The following is a 17,802-nucleotide window of genomic DNA, read 5'->3' as shown; positions in this document are numbered from 1 at the left end:
CTGAAGTATCAAACCTGCCTCCAAATTTGTATTTTCTGAACTTATCAAGTCCTTCCTACATTGTTCAGTAAAACGTGTAGGTTCAACCTGGCTGCCCTTGACATGATTTATTCATTGGCTCTCATCTGAAAGTTCCCCTGTGTCCCAGGTCTTTGATGCAAATTAGCCAGATTCTACTGCCGACTTCTGATGCCTTTTTACCCCCTAAGGGTCTATAGCTGCAAGAGTGTGTGCAATTAAGTGTAAGGTTTCCTAAATTCAACCTTCCTCAGCCCACACAGTTTTCCTCTGGTTCATAGCATAAAACAAACATTCTCTAAAAATTTAAAAGACTCCCCTCCTCCCCTTACTGTGTAAAGTTTCTCCAACTGATGAGGCATGAGCCAAACTACACTGCGGTAGTCAGAAGTGTCAAAATCATTCCAAGTCTGCCATTTGCCCATAAAGCATAACACAGACATATTCTCAAGAGAAATTATTAAAAATTGCTTTTCATCAAAATTACCACAAATAACAAAGGCAAAACTAACTAAAGCAACGACTTAGAAAAGTGACTCAGTTTGGCAATTACGCAGATAAAAGCTACATTCAGCAAGCAGTGCACACAAGTGTACTGTTCCCTGCCAACACTGGTTATTTGGAGGGCTACAGTAAATATTTCACAATACACTTCTAATAACTTGAGATATTTTAGTCAGAAGAGCACATGTCTTCCTGACATTTTAGAATTAGAATTATAGATTTCTAAGGATATCAGTACTCTTACAAAAAGGAAGTTTGAGTCCGGGTGCGGTGGCTCATGCCCAGCACTTTGGGAGGCCAAGGCGGGTGGATCACGAGGTCAGAAGATGGAGACCATGGTGAAATCCCATCTCTATTAAAAATACAAAAAATTAGGCGGGTGTGGTGGCGGGTCCTGTAGTTCCAGCTACTCGGGAGGTTGAGGCAGGAGAATGGCATGAACCCAGGAGGTGGAGCTTGCAGTGAGCCGAGATCATGCCACTGCACTCCAGCCTGGGCGACAGAGCGAGACTCCATCTCAAAAAAAAAAAAAAGGCAGGTTTGAGTAAAAATATACTTTCCTTCTTTTAGAATAAAGAATTGAAAGATAATGATTGAGATAAATGAGAATAAGTGCTATGTATTTTTACTATATAAAGACCAGAAAACAATAGTTTGATTTACCTGAACCTAAATAAAATCCATACCAGAAATTACTTCAAAAAAAAAAAAAAAAAAAAAAGACAGATCAAGGTTATTTAGGAGAATGGAGAGGATGGAATGAGAAACAAGAAATTAAATCAGTATGATATACCCAAATAAAACATCTAAAATCTTAACATCAGCAAAAGTCATCTTGTGGCTCTATTGTGATTTTCAACAATAAAGTCTCATGAAAATGACTCTTCTAAATTGTCAAAAGCCTAATCTTTGCACAAAACAAACTGAACTCTCAAGAGATTCAATAGTTATTTGCTTTCTCTGATTTTAATATCCTACAGAAATACATTTTTTATTAAGTCAGTAAATTACAATGGAGAGAGAGATTTCAACTTCAAAAGCAAACTCAAACACTTCATTTATTGGGCAGTTACCCCTAAGTACATGAAATCAAAAGCATGACCTCCATCTTCATTCAGCATCAAATTAATTTTAAAACAATAAAAACAGATGAACCAGTTTCACAACAAGTATGGAAGAGAATGAAAATGTGTTGAAATATACAGACTTTTATTACTGAATGATATTTTACTTAAGAAATAAGAGATCAGGCCGGGCGCGGTGGCTCAAGCCTGTAATCCCAGCACTTTGGGAGGCCGAGACGGGCGGATCACGAGGTCAGGAGATCGAGACCATCCTGGCTAACACGGTGAAACCCCGTCTCTACTAAAAAATACAAAAAACTAGCCGGGCGAGGTGGCGGGCGCCTGTAGTCCCAGCTACTCGGGAGGCTGAGGCAGGAGAATGGCGTAAACCCGGGAGGCGGAGCTTGCAGTGAGCTGAGATCCGGCCACTGCACTCCAGCCTGGGCGACAGAGTGAGACTCCATCTCAAAAAATAAAAAAAATAAAAAAAAAAAAGAAATAAGAGATCAGTGATATCTTGAATTATTGCTAAGAAATATTTGTGTAATCAATTGTTTAAAAGTGTTTCAATAGATTAATCAATCCATTTAATGATTGATTCTATATATATATATATATATATATATTTTTTTTTTTTTTTTTTGAGACAGAGTTTTGCTCTTGTCACCCAGGATAGAGTGCAATGGCACAATCTTGGCTCACTGCAACCTCTGTCTCCTGGGTTCAAGCAATTCTCCCGCCTCAGCCTCCTGACTAGCTGGAATTACAGGTGTGTGCCACCATGCCCAACTAACTTTTGTATTTTTAGTAGAGACGGGATTTCACCATGTTGGCCAGGCTGGTCTTGAACTCCTGACCTCAGCTGATCCACCTGCCTCAGCCTCCCAAAACGCTGGGATTACAGGTGTGAGCCACTGTGCCTGGCCTAATTCAATAGATTTTATTCTCATTTTTACAGTCTTAATAATTTCTTAATGCACATCTGTATATATTATAGACAATTTGAACACAAAGTATTAGACCATAATCGAATAACACAAAAAAATTCACTCTCAGAACTCAAAAAAAGTGGTGACTCAAAGTAAGCAACATAAAAATATTAATGAATGCTAGAAAAAGGGTGTTTTTTTTTTTTGGTAAGTTGGCTTTACATTTGTCTCCTGTGTTATTTTAAGGAAGTCAAGTTGTCTCTGTTTGCAGATGACATGATTTTATATTTAGAAAACACCATCACCTCAGCCCAAACATTTCTTGAACTGATTAACAACTTAAGCAAAGTCTCAGGATACAAAATCAATGTGCAAAAATCACAAGCATTCCTTTACACCAACAATAGGCAAGCAGAAAGCCAAATCATGAATGAACTCCCATTCACAATCACTGCAAAGAGAATAAAATACCTAGGAATACAGCTAACAAGGGATGTGAAGGACCTCTTTAAGGAGAACTACAAACCACTGCTCAGGGAAATAAGAGAGGACACAAACAAATGGAAAAAAATTCCATCCTCATGGATAGCAAGAATCAATATCATGAAAATGGCCATACTGCCCAAAGTAATTTATAGATTCTTTTTTTTTTTTTTTTTTTTTTTTTTTTTTTTTTTTGAGGCGGAGTCTTGCTCTGTCACCCAGGCTGGAGTGCAGTGGCCAGATCTCAGCTCACTGCAAGCTTCCCCTCCCGGGTTCCCGCCATTCTCCTGCCTCAGCCTCCCAAGTAGCTGGGACTACAAGCGCCCGCCACCTCGCCCGGCTAGTTTTTTGTATTTTTTAGTAGAGACGGGGTTTCACTGTGTTTGCCAGGATGGTCTCGATCTCCTGAACTTGTGATCCGCCCGTCTCGGCCTCCCAAAGTGCTGGGATTACAGGCTTGAGCCACTGCGCCCGGCCGTAATTTATAGATTCAATGCTATTCCCATCAAAATACCATTGACATTATTCACAGAATTAGAAAACACTATTTTAAATTTCATATAGAATCAAAGACGACCCCATATAGCCAAGACAATGCTAAGCAAAAAGAACAAAACTGGTGGCATCACACTACCTGATTTCAAACTATACTATAAGGCTGTAATAACCAAAACAGCATGGTACTGGTACCAAAACAGACATACAGACCAATGGAGCAGAACAGAGACCTCAGAAATAAAACCACACATCTACAACCATCTGCACTTTGACAAACCTAGCAAAAACAAGCAATGAGGAAAGGATCTCCTATTCAGTAAATGGTGCTAGGAAAACTGGCTAGCCATATGCAGAAAACTGAAACCAGACCCCTTCCTTACACCTTATACAAAAATTAACTCAAGATGGATTAAAGACTTAAATGTAAAACCCAAAACCATAAAAACCCTAGAAGAAAACCTAAGTAATACCATTCAGGACATGGGCATGGGCAAAGACTTCATGACAAAAATGCCAAAAGCAATTGCAACAAAAGCCAAAATTGACAAATGGGATCTAATTAAACTAAAGAGCTTCTGCACAGCAAAAGAAACTATCATCAGAGTGAACAGACAGACTACAGAATGGGAGAAAATTTTTGCAATCTACTCATCTGACAAAGGTCTAACATCCAGAATTTACAAGGAAATTAAACATATTTACAAGGGAAAAACAAACAACCCCATCAAAAAGTAGACAAAGAATATGAACAGACACTTCTCAAAATAAGACATTTATGCAGCCAACAAACATGAAAAAAGCTCAACGTCACCAATCATCAGAGAAATGCAAATCAAAACCACAATGAGATACCATCTCATATCAGTCAGAATGATGGTTATTAAATAGTCAGGAAACAATAGATGCTGGCCAGGCCGTGGAGAAACAGGAACGCTTTTACACCGTTGGTGGGAGTGTAAACTAGTTCAACTATTGTGGAAGACAGTGTGGCGATTCCTCAAGGATCTAGAACCAGAAATACTATTTGACCCAGCAATCCCATTACTGGGTATATACCCAAAGAAATATAAATCATTCTACTATAAAGACACATGCACATGCATATTTATTGCAGCACTATTTACAATAGCAAAGACATGGAACCAACCAAAATGCCCATCAATGATAGACTGGATAAAGAAAATGTGGTACATATACACCATGGAATACTATCCAGCCATAAAAAGGAATGAGATCATGTCCTTTGCAGGGACATGAATGAAGCTGGAAGCCATCATCCTCAGCAAACTAACCTGGGGACAGAAAACCAAACACTGCATGTTCTTACTCATAAGTGGGAGTTGAACAATGAGAACACATGGACACAGAGAGGGGAACAACATATGCCAGGTCCTGTTGGGGGTGGGAGTAGAGGGGAGGGAGCTTAGAGAATGGGTCGATAGATGCAGCAAACCACCATGGCACATGTATACATATGTAACAAACCTGCACGTTCCGCATATGTATCTCGTTGTTTTTTTTTTTTTAGAAGAAATAAAGAAAAAAAAAAGAAACATTAAAAAAAAAAAAAAAAGACTTGGACAGGGTATAGCACCAGAGTGAATGGGAGGAATCTCAAAGCAGCTCTCTGTTTAATACAACTATTTGAGTAACTACTCTGTCCCAGGCATGGCAGGAGTGTAGGGGACACGCTTGTCCATTTTTAAGCAATGCCCAGTTTCCCTATCTGGCTTTATCTGCCCCACTCTACATATCACAAAATTCCATGTCCTACCCCCTCCATCCAGGCCCCAGTCACAGAAAACTAGGCCTGGAGTGGACCGCTGGCCAAACAACCAATAGTCAGGGCTGGACCAATGAGATTCTCTCCCCAGAACAAAACTCAGACAACTAAAGCTGAGAGATCCGTAGAGCTGAGCATGTATCTTTGACCACATGCATGCTGATGAGTAAAACGAAAAGTGGTCTTGAGAGAGAAACAGGGAGCTCAGATACACAGGGAAGCATATATGAGGCCATTTGAAGGGAGAACTGGACAGACAGAAAGACAGGCAGATGGGCAGAGATGGATAGATGGAGGCAGAGACAGCAGAGACAGACAGCAAAGAGACATGGACAGTGGCAGAGACAGCAAAAACAGAGACGGTGATGAAGACAGATGGTAGCCGGTGACAGAAGGTGACACAGATTAAAGGTAGGCAGTGACAGAGACAGGCAGGAAGACAGACAGACGGAGAAAGGAGAGGAGACAGTGAGGGAATGAAGGGACATAGGGCATGGGGCAGAGGCCAGGCCCACAGAGTACAAAAGCATGAGCCAAGAGCAGGAGAACAATAATAGCAAGACCAAGAGAGTGAGCCGCGGGAGTGAAAGACCAGGAGAGGAGAGGACATGAGAGACTGAGGGGAGAGAATAAGACCAAAGGCCAGAGAGAGACACAAAAAGAGAAGAAGAAAACCAGGAAACTGGAGATACGGTGTTACTAGAGACACGTGAGAGGTACAGATTGGGAAGCTGGAGGGGAGGAGACATTTTAAATGAAGAAAAGACGGAGGAAAGCGGCCACTCAATGAAGTCAGGCTGGAGCACAGTCCTGGAGTGCTCCAGCCAGGTGGGAAAGCATAAAGGAGAATTTCATCTGACATGAGAGTGACTAGAATTTAGGAGCTCTTTTTTCTTTAAAAAGTATCAGCTATCATTTCAAAATGGCAAATGCAGTATACACACTTATTTCCTCCTTCTTGAATGATGAAAAAAGATGGAAATGGGACGTGAAAGTATTCTATCAAGCTTGTAGGTGACCAACTCACTGAACTGAAAAGCAAAGGCAGGCACATACTGCCTGCTTCAGAAAGAACACAGGTGTTTTTTTTGTGTTGAAAGTAGTACCTAAGTGCACATCCCCTCACCAAATTCACTGCCATGACTGAATGGTCTGCACAAAATGTTAAGAAACCACTTTTGGTTCATGCCTGTAATCCCAGCACTTTGGGAGGCCGAGGCGGGCGGATCACAAGGTCAGAAAATCAAGACCATCCTGGCCAACACAATGAAACCCCATCTCTACTAAAATACGAAAAATTAGCTGGGCATGGTGGTGAGCACCTGTAGTCCCAGCTGTTCAGGAGGCTAAGCCAGGGGAATTGCTTGAACTCGGGAGGCGGAGGTTTCAGTGAGCCGAGATTGTGCCACTGCACTCCAGCCTGGAGACAAAGCAAGACTGACTCCATCTCAAAAAAAAAAAAAAAAAAAAAAAAAAAACAGGACAGAAAGAAACCACTTTATCCAAAGAACAAGTAATTGGCTTTCTCAGCCAGGGTCTTGGCAGCAAAATATGACATACTCAATGGGTAATTTGAGGAATGGTTAATAAAGGAACTATTTACAAAGGTGTGGGAGAGGTATAGGCAGTAGTGTGTTAGCAAGCTGACTCTGGGAAGAAAAGAGTCCCGATTTATAACATTGGCCAATTTCTAAGGTGTAAATACCTTACACCTTGGTATAAGCAGTTTTCAAGCTTCCAAAGCGAAGTCCCTGAACCAAGAAAAAGAAAGAGATGCACATAATCACATCTTAAGAGGTAGAACCAGCCACTTGCAGCCTGCTCCAGCACTCCACTGCGGAAAACTCCAAGATGTTAGTAACATACCCAAACCCAAAGAGAGCAAGCTAGAGACGGTAAGCTTTAATCAGGGGAAAACAGCTAGGCTAAGATGACCTCGTGGGAGAGAACAAGGAGAATAAGGACTACAACCTCTCTCTTGCTTCTCATTTCATGTGATGTACCCCACAAGCTGAAGGCAGCCAAAAGCCAAAAAGCAAGGAAGGCTGCAGGTGTACTCTATACAGGTCAGCCTCCCAACCTCCAACAAGAGACAGGCTGGTAAAGAAGAGTGTGGTTTTAGGGAGGCAAACAGAAACTATTCAGTACCTTGGCCCACACAGAGGCTTAAAGCACAGCCTTAATGATGACAGCATAGAAGTCTAATATATTCAGTCCTGATAATGCTGAAAGGAAAAGAAAGCAAATAAAATAAAAACTTAAATATCAATTTAATGGAAATAAATATAGTCTTATCACTCAAATTAACTCCATTTTCTTTGCATCGGCCCTGAAGTTCTAGTCTAAGACGTATTTTCCAACTTCATTCTTAATACAAATCAAAGTTAAGCCATAGATAAATATCAGTAAAATTTGCCAATACAGTATCATCTTTCAAATGCTGACTCCAGCACTCTGAGAATGCCAGTGGAGGGTGTCTAAATCATTGCTTTAAGGGAAGAAAAAGGAGACAGAAGGCCATTTCTCTTCCTTACAGAAGCACCTGTTGTGATTGCAGAACCTTTAAAAGGCTATGGGAAACGATGGCTTTTAGTCACTCTCAATTAATAATTACATTAATAATTACTAGCATTGACTCAGTTAATTTCAGAACATCATTTTTATGCAACATAGGACTGATCAAAAGAGTTGTCATTTTAATTTACGTAATGAACAATCAGTATGAGTAAGCAAATTGACTATTGGCGTAACTCTGTAATACCTAATCAGGAGAATTTTAAGTGGTTTTGTCATTAACAGGAGTGTTTCACTGTTAGAGCAGAAACTGTGAGAATCAAGGGAGATGCTGAAGTTGGTCAGACTGTGATCTGTTCAGCAAGACCACACTTGCAGCAGGGCGCAGTGGCTGACACCTATAATCCCAGCACTTTGGGAGGCTGAGGCAGGTGGGTCGCTTGAGCCCAGGAGTTTGAGAACCCCCCGGACAACATGGCAAAACCCCATCTCTACAAAAAATATAAAAATTAGCTGGGTGTGGGACCGGGCACAGTGGCTCACACCTGTAATCCCAGCACTTTGGGAGGCCGAGGTGGGCGGATCACGAGGTCATGAGATCAAGACCATCCTGGCTAACACGGTGAAACCCCATCTCTACTAAAAATACAAAAAATTAACTGGGCATGGTGGCGGGCTCCTGTATTCCCAGCTACTCGGGAGGCTGAGGCAGGAGAATGGCGTGAACCCGGGAGGTGGAGCTTGCAGTGAGCCGAGATTGCACCACTGCATTCCAGCCTGGGCAACAGAGAGAGACTCTGTCTCAAAAAAAAAAAAAAAAAAAAAAAAAGGCTGGGTGTGGTGGCACATGCCTGTAGTCCCAGCTACTCGGGAGGCTGAGGTGGGAGGATGGGAGGATTGCTTGAGCCTGTGAGTCAGAGGCTGTAGTAAGCTGACATTGCACCACTCCAATCCAGCCTGGGTGACAGAGTGAGATCCCATAATATCTCAAAAAAAAAAAAAAAAAAAAAAAAAAAAAAAAGATTGCACTTGCCTAGAGAACAGCCAGAGCATCAAACAAATTCCAGCATCTAGGATGTACTAAAAACTCACACCAATGGATGAGCAACCCAAGACAGCATGCCAAAGAAGACAGAGCAGTGGGATATCCCAGAGGAATAAGGTTTGTTTAAAAAAATCTCAACCGCATCAGAACAAAATGTCACACATTCTGCAATCTTCTTTTAATTCACTTACGGGATCTGGTCATCCCACACCCAACCTCACAAAAAAATAAATAGCTATAAAATCTAAGAATAATTTTGGGTGAGGTGTTTATAAGGGAAAAATATGTAGTAAGTGTTGAATCATTATAACATCCCTTAAATCTTTGGAGAGGTTTACAAAGCATGTTGGCCTCCGTCATAGATTCCTCTGTTAGACCCAGCATCACAAAAGCTGTACTCATTTTGGTATTCCTACTTGTTAGCACAGTATTGGGCACCTAGGAAGTCCACCGTGCTTATAAAACTGAACCATAAGCTAGCCTTTGCTTTTTGTTTTAATTTTCCATTGAGTTTTGATTCCTCCACTAAATCTGTGCCTTTCCTTCTGTCATTTTGTTTTCATTTCAGTGAAACAAATATAAATCATTCACTTCCTAGTTCCTTCTCCCTTCCAGCTCTAATTCTTGCATAATATCTGTCCCCAGGGTTTAGTGCTTCTCAAATTAAGAAAATGAATCTCCTAAACACACACACACCAAAAAAAAAAAAAAAAACCTACCACACTTGCATGTACCCTTTGCACATAATTCTAACTGTACGAGTCTTTCACACGTCATCGTCATTTACAATCATGTGTGAGGGAGCTCCTCCGAGAGAATAGTTCAACCCACAGTGGATACTGATGCCTCCCAAAGGGCAAGAACAAGTTTTGTTTTCATTTCATTTTGGTCATGTGCTCCTATTAACATAACTCTCAATGACCCTGTTTTATTAGTTACTAGATTGTTTGGGCAACGCCACTATTAAAGACAAAAGAAGAAAATACCAAATGCTGGCAAGGATGTGCAGTGATGGAAATGCTTATACACTGCTGGTGGGAGTGTATATTAATATAAACCCTTTGGAAAACTGTTTGACAGCATCTACCGCAGTTACACATGTGCATCCTAGATATATACTCAAGAGAAATGTGGGCCCACAGGTCCCAAAAGACATACTAAGAATGTTTGTAGCAGCATTAATAGCACAAAAGTGGAAACAATCCATCAATGGCAGAATGGATACAATGTGTAGTACAGTCATACTATAAAGAACTATGCAGCAGTGAAAACACATCAACAGGCCAGGTGCAGTGGCTCATGCCTGTAATCCCAGCACTTTGGAAGTCCAAAGTGGGTGGATCACAAGGTCAGGAGTTCAAGACCAGCCTGACCAACATGATGAAACTTTGTATCTACTAAAAATACAAAAATTAGCCAGGCGTGGTGGCACACGCCTGTAATCCCGGCTACTCAGGAGGCTGAGGCAGGAGAATTGCTTGAACCTGGGAGGCTGAGGTTGCAGTGAGCCAAGATCCCGCCACTGCTTGGATGACAAAGTGAGACTCCGTCTCACAAAAAAAAAAAAAAAAAAAAAAAAAAAAGAAAAAAGAAAGAAAAGAAAAGAAAAGAAAAGAAAAGGAAGCAGTACGTGCAACAACATGGAGGAATTGCCACCCGACAAAAGAATACATGCTAGATGATCCCATGTATATAAAGCTCCAAAACAAATAAAAATTTGTTTATTAACTATAGTGTTTTTTTTTAGGAATGCAAAACAAACTGGTAAAATTATGAGGAAAAGCAAGAAAGTGATTACCATAAAATCAGGAGATGCCTACCCGTTGGGAGAAGAGTGAGAGTCTTAGGATCAGGAAGGCTTTGGGGGCTTCTAGAGGGGCTGGCAAGACCCTATTTCTTGACACAGGTGGCGATGACATACAGTATCACTTTATGGAAATATGTTAAGCTGTACAAAATTGTTTTATGTGCTTTTCTATTGGTGGTACTGAACAACTAAAAAGAAAAAGATTAAAAGGGGAGAAGAATACAATACAAAACTTATCAAAATTTTTTAAAGGTTTGCAGCTGGAAAAAACAGTGGGCTGTCAGTTTTGTTCCACGGAGCAGACTGCAAATAAGTGGTAGCTATAAGAAGACAGATTTTGGTAAGACCAAATGACAGCAACAAAGGGAGGAGGAAGAGGCAGAAAGAAGAGAAGAGAAAAACAAGGAGTGGAGGCAAAAAGAAACACAATTATACTTGCTTACAAACAGAATATTCCTCATGAGAAAGTGAGGGTCCCATCACTGAAGCCAGTCAAACACAGGCTGGAGGACCATCGGGAGGGATGTTCTGGAGAGGACGCAAACAGTGGAAAATGAATTGTATAGCATGTCCCCCCAGAACTAAGATTCCGTCATTCTATTTCTCTTTCTCAACAGTTACAGGTGTGGCCACTGAGAGAAACAGAAAAAATTAAAACCAAGAAAATCATGGTCCAATATCCTAAATGTATAAAGCAGATATTCTAGTAGATTTTAAAATGTTTGTTTACAAGCCATTAACTAATCAAAAATAAAGGGAAGGGAAGAATTGAAGAGCTTCAAGGTAATGCTCAAGGAACCACTCCCAAATGAGGTCCGACCATAAATGAAGAGCTGGCATTGGAAACAATGAAGACAGGGATTCAGTTGACCCACAGTGTTCCTCAAATGCATCTATTCTTTTAAGATAGATTATTAAAATAAATGGGTTGCCTAAAAGTCATGGAATTTGGAAGCTTTATTTCCTTAACATTAAATCACAAGGCTTCAGCCTCTCAATCCCCCATCTAACATCAGCCAATAGATTTAACGTTTTGACACTTTCAGAGAAAGATAGCTGAGCCTTGGCTGAAGACTGTCTTAGAATATTTTGCAAGAAAAAACAAGCTCTGCTGAGCTGGTGATAATCCAGATTATCATCCATTCCCCCTTTTAGAGGCACAATGGATTTTAACCAGTTTTCTGTTTTATAAATATTACCATGGCTCAAAACATCTATGAGGAGACACAACATTACTCGTGGCTCTCATCCTGTTTGCTAACTAATTATATCAACAACCTGAACCAACTTAACACTATACAAAAACACAGCTGATTTAGCAATCTGTAAATTATACATGTACATAAATCTGTACTAAAATGTGCTGTGTTTCACTCCTGCTAATGTGCATGGATTCTTACTGGCACCTACAATTGTTTGATATAGGTTCCCGAACACTAAAACATATGTTCTGCCCAGAATGGGACCATTTAGAGTAATATTTTTGTAGTTTCCTGGCACTAAGGTCTGCCAGCCTTTCTAAGACAGATCTCCTATTTGCTTCAGCGAACATTCTGACAACAAGTGCCTGCAGATTTAAGCAACTATCAAAAAATACTCTGTAACAACACTTTCCATCCATGAACATAAAGAGAAACGGGCTGGTTTTGCCTATGTGGCAACAAAGCCAGTAGGATTTAAAATGATCACTGACATGACCATAAGCAAAATCAAATAAAATATGGAGTATTAATTATTTCTGCTGCCTACTTATGGCAATAAAAAAAACCAGATAATTATCAAATCTTTCCTTCAAATGGGATTCAAAGTGTACCAAAGAAAGTTAAAGTCGATTTTAGTACCAGCAAGACCAGTAAACACTTTAGAAATGTTTTTTAAATACAGTGACAGGCCTAAACAGTTGCAGCCAGTCAACACTGTAAAATAGGGGCAAGAATCCTGGACCAAGATTCACTAGAATGTAATTTGCTAATCACAAGGAGGGTTTCTTGTTTACCACTCTATCCTCAGTGTTCCATAAATACATTCAATAAATCTTTGTTGAATGAATAAACCAGTAACAACTACTGGCTAGTCCCTGATCTGTCTCTAATTGCCTTTTCGTAACTCTGCCTCTTACTAACTGTAGGTAAATCACTTAACCTGAGGATTCTTAGGTGAGTTTTAGTTTAAGGATTTTAGTTCCTTAAATTCTAAAATGGAGACACTGCACCTCCTCTACTAGCTTATGAGGATCAAAGGCGATATTCTATGAAAAGTGACTTGGTACTTTATAATGGGGCACACAGATGTTAAGTGACCATTATCCCCGCCTTTGCCTTCAGCTAAACCACTGACAAAGGTGAACAGACTGCATTTCCTTGAAATATAATTAGCCTCTCCTTTGCCCTATTATTCTGTTGAGATGTAGTAGTGTGGCTGTTAGCCAAGATGGATGTTGTTCTTGTTGTTATAGCATTTTATTTAATCTCCACTCGGAAATTATGCTTCTTGAGAGAATATAATGGTAACACGAGGAAAGTGTTTTTGCACGGTGTACCATAAAGAATATGACATTGGATTCAAATGGTTTGGGGCCTCATCAGTTCTGCCCTTAAATATTTGAGGAAAGTCTCTTGCATCAGTTTCCTTATTTATACAATGATGGGGAAGGAGAGGCAGACTAGATAATAATTAAGGTCTGTCTCTTCCTACAGTTCTATGATATTCCAGACATCAGATATTCAAATAACCCAAAACGAAGTCAGTACTACTGTTCATTATCATATAAGAAGTTTTTAAAGGATGATAAAAATAGTTTCACAGACTAAATCATAAAAGCTAGAGAAATAATAATGCTGAGAGCAGGATATATGATAGATGTCCTCTAAGGAATACCAGCCTCAGGCATTGTTTGCTCTGCCACTTTGAATAAGCCACTTACTATTCCTAGGACTCAGTTTTCTGATCTGTAAAAGAGGAACATTAATACTGCACAGGACCACTGGGAGAAAACACTTAATAAAATGATCATAAAACATTGCTTTTCCAAGGTAAAATGCTATTTTAATACCATAATGTCCAAAAAAAGGGCTCATGGATTTTAGAACGAGACAATCAATATCTTTAAATAGACTTTTTCCACCACAGTAAAATAATATAATGCACGCAGATATTGTGATATTTCTAGGAGTTCACATTTTTCTTCCATTTGTGTTCAGGAAATATTATAAAAAGGATCACCTTTTAAACATTAAGTGCCATATTTCAAGATGAGAATCATTTCTTCTGAAATAATAATTTTAAAAATTCATCGAACTCTCCCAAGATGCTTCATTTTTGTTGATGCTATTCGTTTGGTTGATTCATTGAAATCAACCTGCTGAAACTGATGTTGAAATGACAACGCCCATCCTAAAAATATTCCCAGTGACTTATTCTAGTCACATTCTATGCTTACAGAGGGAAAGTGGCTCTAATAAGATCAACTAAACTAGACAGTATTCTGCCTTCACAGCTCCAAGATTCTTAAGGTTCTCTTACAAACCCAAGGCATCTTGTGACTTTTACATGTTTCCCTTCCTGCTCCCTCCACTCAAAAATATACACAGTATACTTTTGGGTTTCCCCTCTAACTTACAGGGCACTGCCTCTTTACTGAAAAACAGAATTGTCATTGATATTTATGAGGCAGTTGGTGTCACTGACAATGGGATAACCAAATTTACAAGATTGTCTCCATACTCCTTAATAGTCCAATAAAAATAGCAATAATAGCACAGTAACTCTTAGTTATTTTATTTAAAAATCCATGAACACCTCCAGCTTTTTTATGGCAAAACAGTTCATTGTGGCTGTTCACATAGTAATTATCATCCCCTTGCATCCCCAGGTAATGACTGTGACCTTGACCTAAAAGCCACCTTAGTTTGAATAAGGAAGACCTTGAAAGGAAAGGTGACTGACCAGAAACACTCTTAGGAGGCACACAATGAAGAAATGATCATTTATAAGAAAGTACTTAAATAATACATGATTATTTGCTATGCTAGTTGATGTGTTTTATTATAAGATAAACTTAAATCACTGTTTAATTAAAGAGTATTTATTAGTAGCATAAGTCACTTTTCATGCCCTTCCCCTGAATCCCTAACTAAATCCAAACAGAATCTCATCTGAAATCGTGATATTTACACATTATTAAAACCCATTTCCTAAGATTAGCTCCTCATGTCCCCCGGGTAGAAGAATGTCATCTGTTTCTGGAAGGGGTGGGGTGGGGGGTCTAGGAGTCTGCAAAGAGCATCTTATGCTTGGCTGTCTTTCAATGTAGCCGTTTGACGAGCTCGTGCGCTGCGTCTTCCAACTGCCAGGACTCCTATTTGCTCTGCAAGTGCTTAGCTGAGGTCTCTCCGCTGTGTCCAAAAGCGTTTGGAATTCTTCCTTACCATCCCTGCTCCTAGGACTCTCGCCTCTCAAGGTTTCATGATACCGTCGATCTTAATGCCACAAGGAAACAGACGAGTGCTGATGATCAGTTTATTGGGTAATGGATCTATTTATAGGTTTCGTGAGATTGGGAATTTATAAGTGAGCAACACTTAAGGGTGGCATAAAACAGTTGTGGGTTTGGAAGACAGGAAATATAACAGGTTTGTACCTGTGACCATTTAGTCCGCGCTGCACCTGTGCCCTCCACTTCCCACCTGACGCCAGGAAAACCATCTGCCCCTCACTTCGAAGGTGAGCCTTAACTTCACCTGGAAAGGGGTGGGGGAGTGAAGGGGTGGAATCAGGCCGCCGACAGCACTTCCCCACACCTCGGACTTTTCAGTTGCAGGGATGGAAGGTGGAGGCAGCCGCATCCTCCCATTCTGAGGCAACGGGGACCGGGAGTTGCCCGTCTCTACTGCTGGCTCTCCCTGGGAAGAGGCTGCGCCTCCGGGAGCCCCAGAGCCTTCGCGGAAGGGTGGGCAGTGCCGACAGGGCACGCGCTGCCGCTCCGGCTGCGGCCAGCTTTCCATCACTTTTCCCAGGACTTTGCTCAGCAGCTGTCACGCACCCTTGGAGATGAGAACGAGAGGGCACGAGAAAGGCCCAAAAGGCGTCCCCAGAAGAGCTCTCCTGTTAGGATGGGGACCCATCAGACCCCGCCCCGCCCTGCCCACCTTTCTCTGCCTCGGGGAGGCTGCCCTGGGTGCCCGCGCCGCGGCTCCTTAGCAGAGCTCGCGGGTTCTGCTGCATCTGCTGGCTCCGAGCGGCGAGAGGTTCTGCAATAAAAGCACGGATAAAACGCCCGGGTAATCGAAATCCGAATGCACCTCTTACCATTGGACCGCCGGACAATATTCTCCAGAAACGTGTTCTGCGGGGCCACCAGTCCCCTCCTGCCCCCAGCCATGGTCATCCTCCCAGCAGCTCAGGGTCCGGGGGGCGTCCTGGCGCGGCTTCTTACGACAGCAGGAAACTGGACTCGGGGCCCGCACGCAGTCCCGGCTCGAAGCTCCCCATGCGCCCCGCGGGGACCCGCAGGCAGGGCTGGCGGCTCCCTCCGGCTGCTACCCTCGCGCCCTCTTCGCGCCTCCCTCCCTGCGGCCCGCCTCGCAGTGCACTCGCGCCGGCCTCGGCTCGCTGCAGCCGCCTCCGGGTGGGCGGAGGGAGCAGCGGCGCCTGGGCCGGCGGCGCCCCCTACCGGGCTCGTGCCCCCCGCCGGCCTGCGGGAGACCAAGCTTTGGGGTTCCCGCAGAGGCCAGGAAGCGGCGGGCGGCCTTGGACCAAGGCTGGGACGGCAGCGCCACCCTCTGGGTACAGCCGGGAAATGTGTTCAGGATGTGCCTTGGGTTGGGTGGAGAGGAGGGCATTGTGAGCAGCTTTCAGGGCGGATTCCCCCCCTAACAAGTCTTGGGGTAGCGTGCTGATGTAACTCTCTTCCTTTGCTCTGTTTCAGGCCGGGGACCCCGGGACGTCTAAGGCTCTGGGAATACCTTCTTGCTTTCCTGGAAGGTTTGTCAGCCTGACTAGTGAAAGTTGCCCCACCTTGATTGTAGGCCAAGTGTTGGAGCAGTAATTAATGAAGTTGTATTGCAATAGTGCAGATTTACAGAGTGACTGGCAGATTCAGCTTCAGAAGAGTTGTCTTGGGTTGTTTTTACCGTAGACACAAATGCAGGCTCCTGATGTTTGGTATGATCAATATCAAACTGCCTGACAAACATCAAAAACGGTGGACTTGTCTCTAAGGACGAATGCTCGGGGCGGGCGGGGCCGGGGGGGCAGTATTAATCAAGCAACCATGGCTTTGGCTTGAAGGGTAGTCTGTAGTGCAGAGGATACAGTTAGTTTTTACAGCTGACCCCTAGTATACGGAAGAACCACGTACATCCAAGGTTTCTGGACAGGGGCTAAGACAATAGTCGTTTGTTCACTTATTTGGGGGGATTTCGAACCAAACATACTCTGTACCTGCCTTTTTACTATATATCCCCCGTCGGTGTGGTGGGAGACTAAGCCTATGTCCCACAGAGGAAATGAATGGAGAGTTTACTAGTTGCAGACCAAGTCAAGAGTCAACACGAAAATGTAAGAGGGAAAAAAAAACTGACCCTGGAAATTAATTGTCTGGGTTAGCCATCCTGACATATCCTAATGTATTGCAAAGACATCCTGTCTCAGTTAATTAATCTCAAAAACAGAAGAACTAATTCTTGCCCAGAAATCTCTCAGAGTTGCTGTGAAGATCAAGCAAGATTATGTATGGGGACAGCACCCTAAATTGTAAAGTGCTTTGCCAAGGTCAGATGTCATTATCGGAGTGACTAAATAAATTGGGCCATTATGAATATCACCCTTTGTCTCGTCTTGTGAAGAGACAAAGTAAACAGATTGCTGTTAGCAGAGAGTTAAATAAGGCTGTCATAGGATTTGAAATGAAAGTGATGATACACTTTTCCCTTAAGATAGCCTTCTACCCATCGCCTGTCACCCAGTCTAGAACTGTGATTTCTTAAACCCTAGCTCCGTCTAGTGGTTCTTTGTTCTATTACAAATGAGATAACACAGTGGTTGAAGAGAACTTGACTCTCAAATGCATTTGGTGCTGAGCTGAGCCAGTTTGGTGCCTATCCACTTCATTTAAATAAGTTCATTTAAATACGATTTTTAAAGTTGTGTTATCGCAC

General features: G+C 42.0%; 1 protein-coding gene across 2 annotated transcripts in view; it reads right to left on the bottom strand.

Annotated features, from left to right (window-relative positions):
* KCNH1 (potassium voltage-gated channel subfamily H member 1) overlaps positions 1-16,234 on the bottom strand; it is a 466,372-nt gene extending 450,138 nt beyond the window's left edge. For both annotated transcript variants that reach the window (XM_010372506.2, XM_010372507.2), the window contains exon 1: positions 15,953-16,234. In XM_010372506.2, the coding sequence (XP_010370808.1) occupies positions 15,953-16,031 (79 nt within the window). In that variant the 5' untranslated portion in view covers positions 16,032-16,234. The remainder of the gene's footprint in view (positions 1-15,952) is intronic.
* Between the last annotated feature and the right edge of the window lie 1,568 nt (positions 16,235-17,802).

This window comes from Rhinopithecus roxellana, chromosome 8, assembly GCF_007565055.1.
Source record: "Rhinopithecus roxellana isolate Shanxi Qingling chromosome 8, ASM756505v1, whole genome shotgun sequence".
Lineage (NCBI taxonomy): Eukaryota > Metazoa > Chordata > Mammalia > Primates > Cercopithecidae > Rhinopithecus > Rhinopithecus roxellana.
The sequence above is the reverse complement of the archived record's forward strand: the minus strand, read 5'-3'. Positions and strand labels throughout refer to the sequence as shown.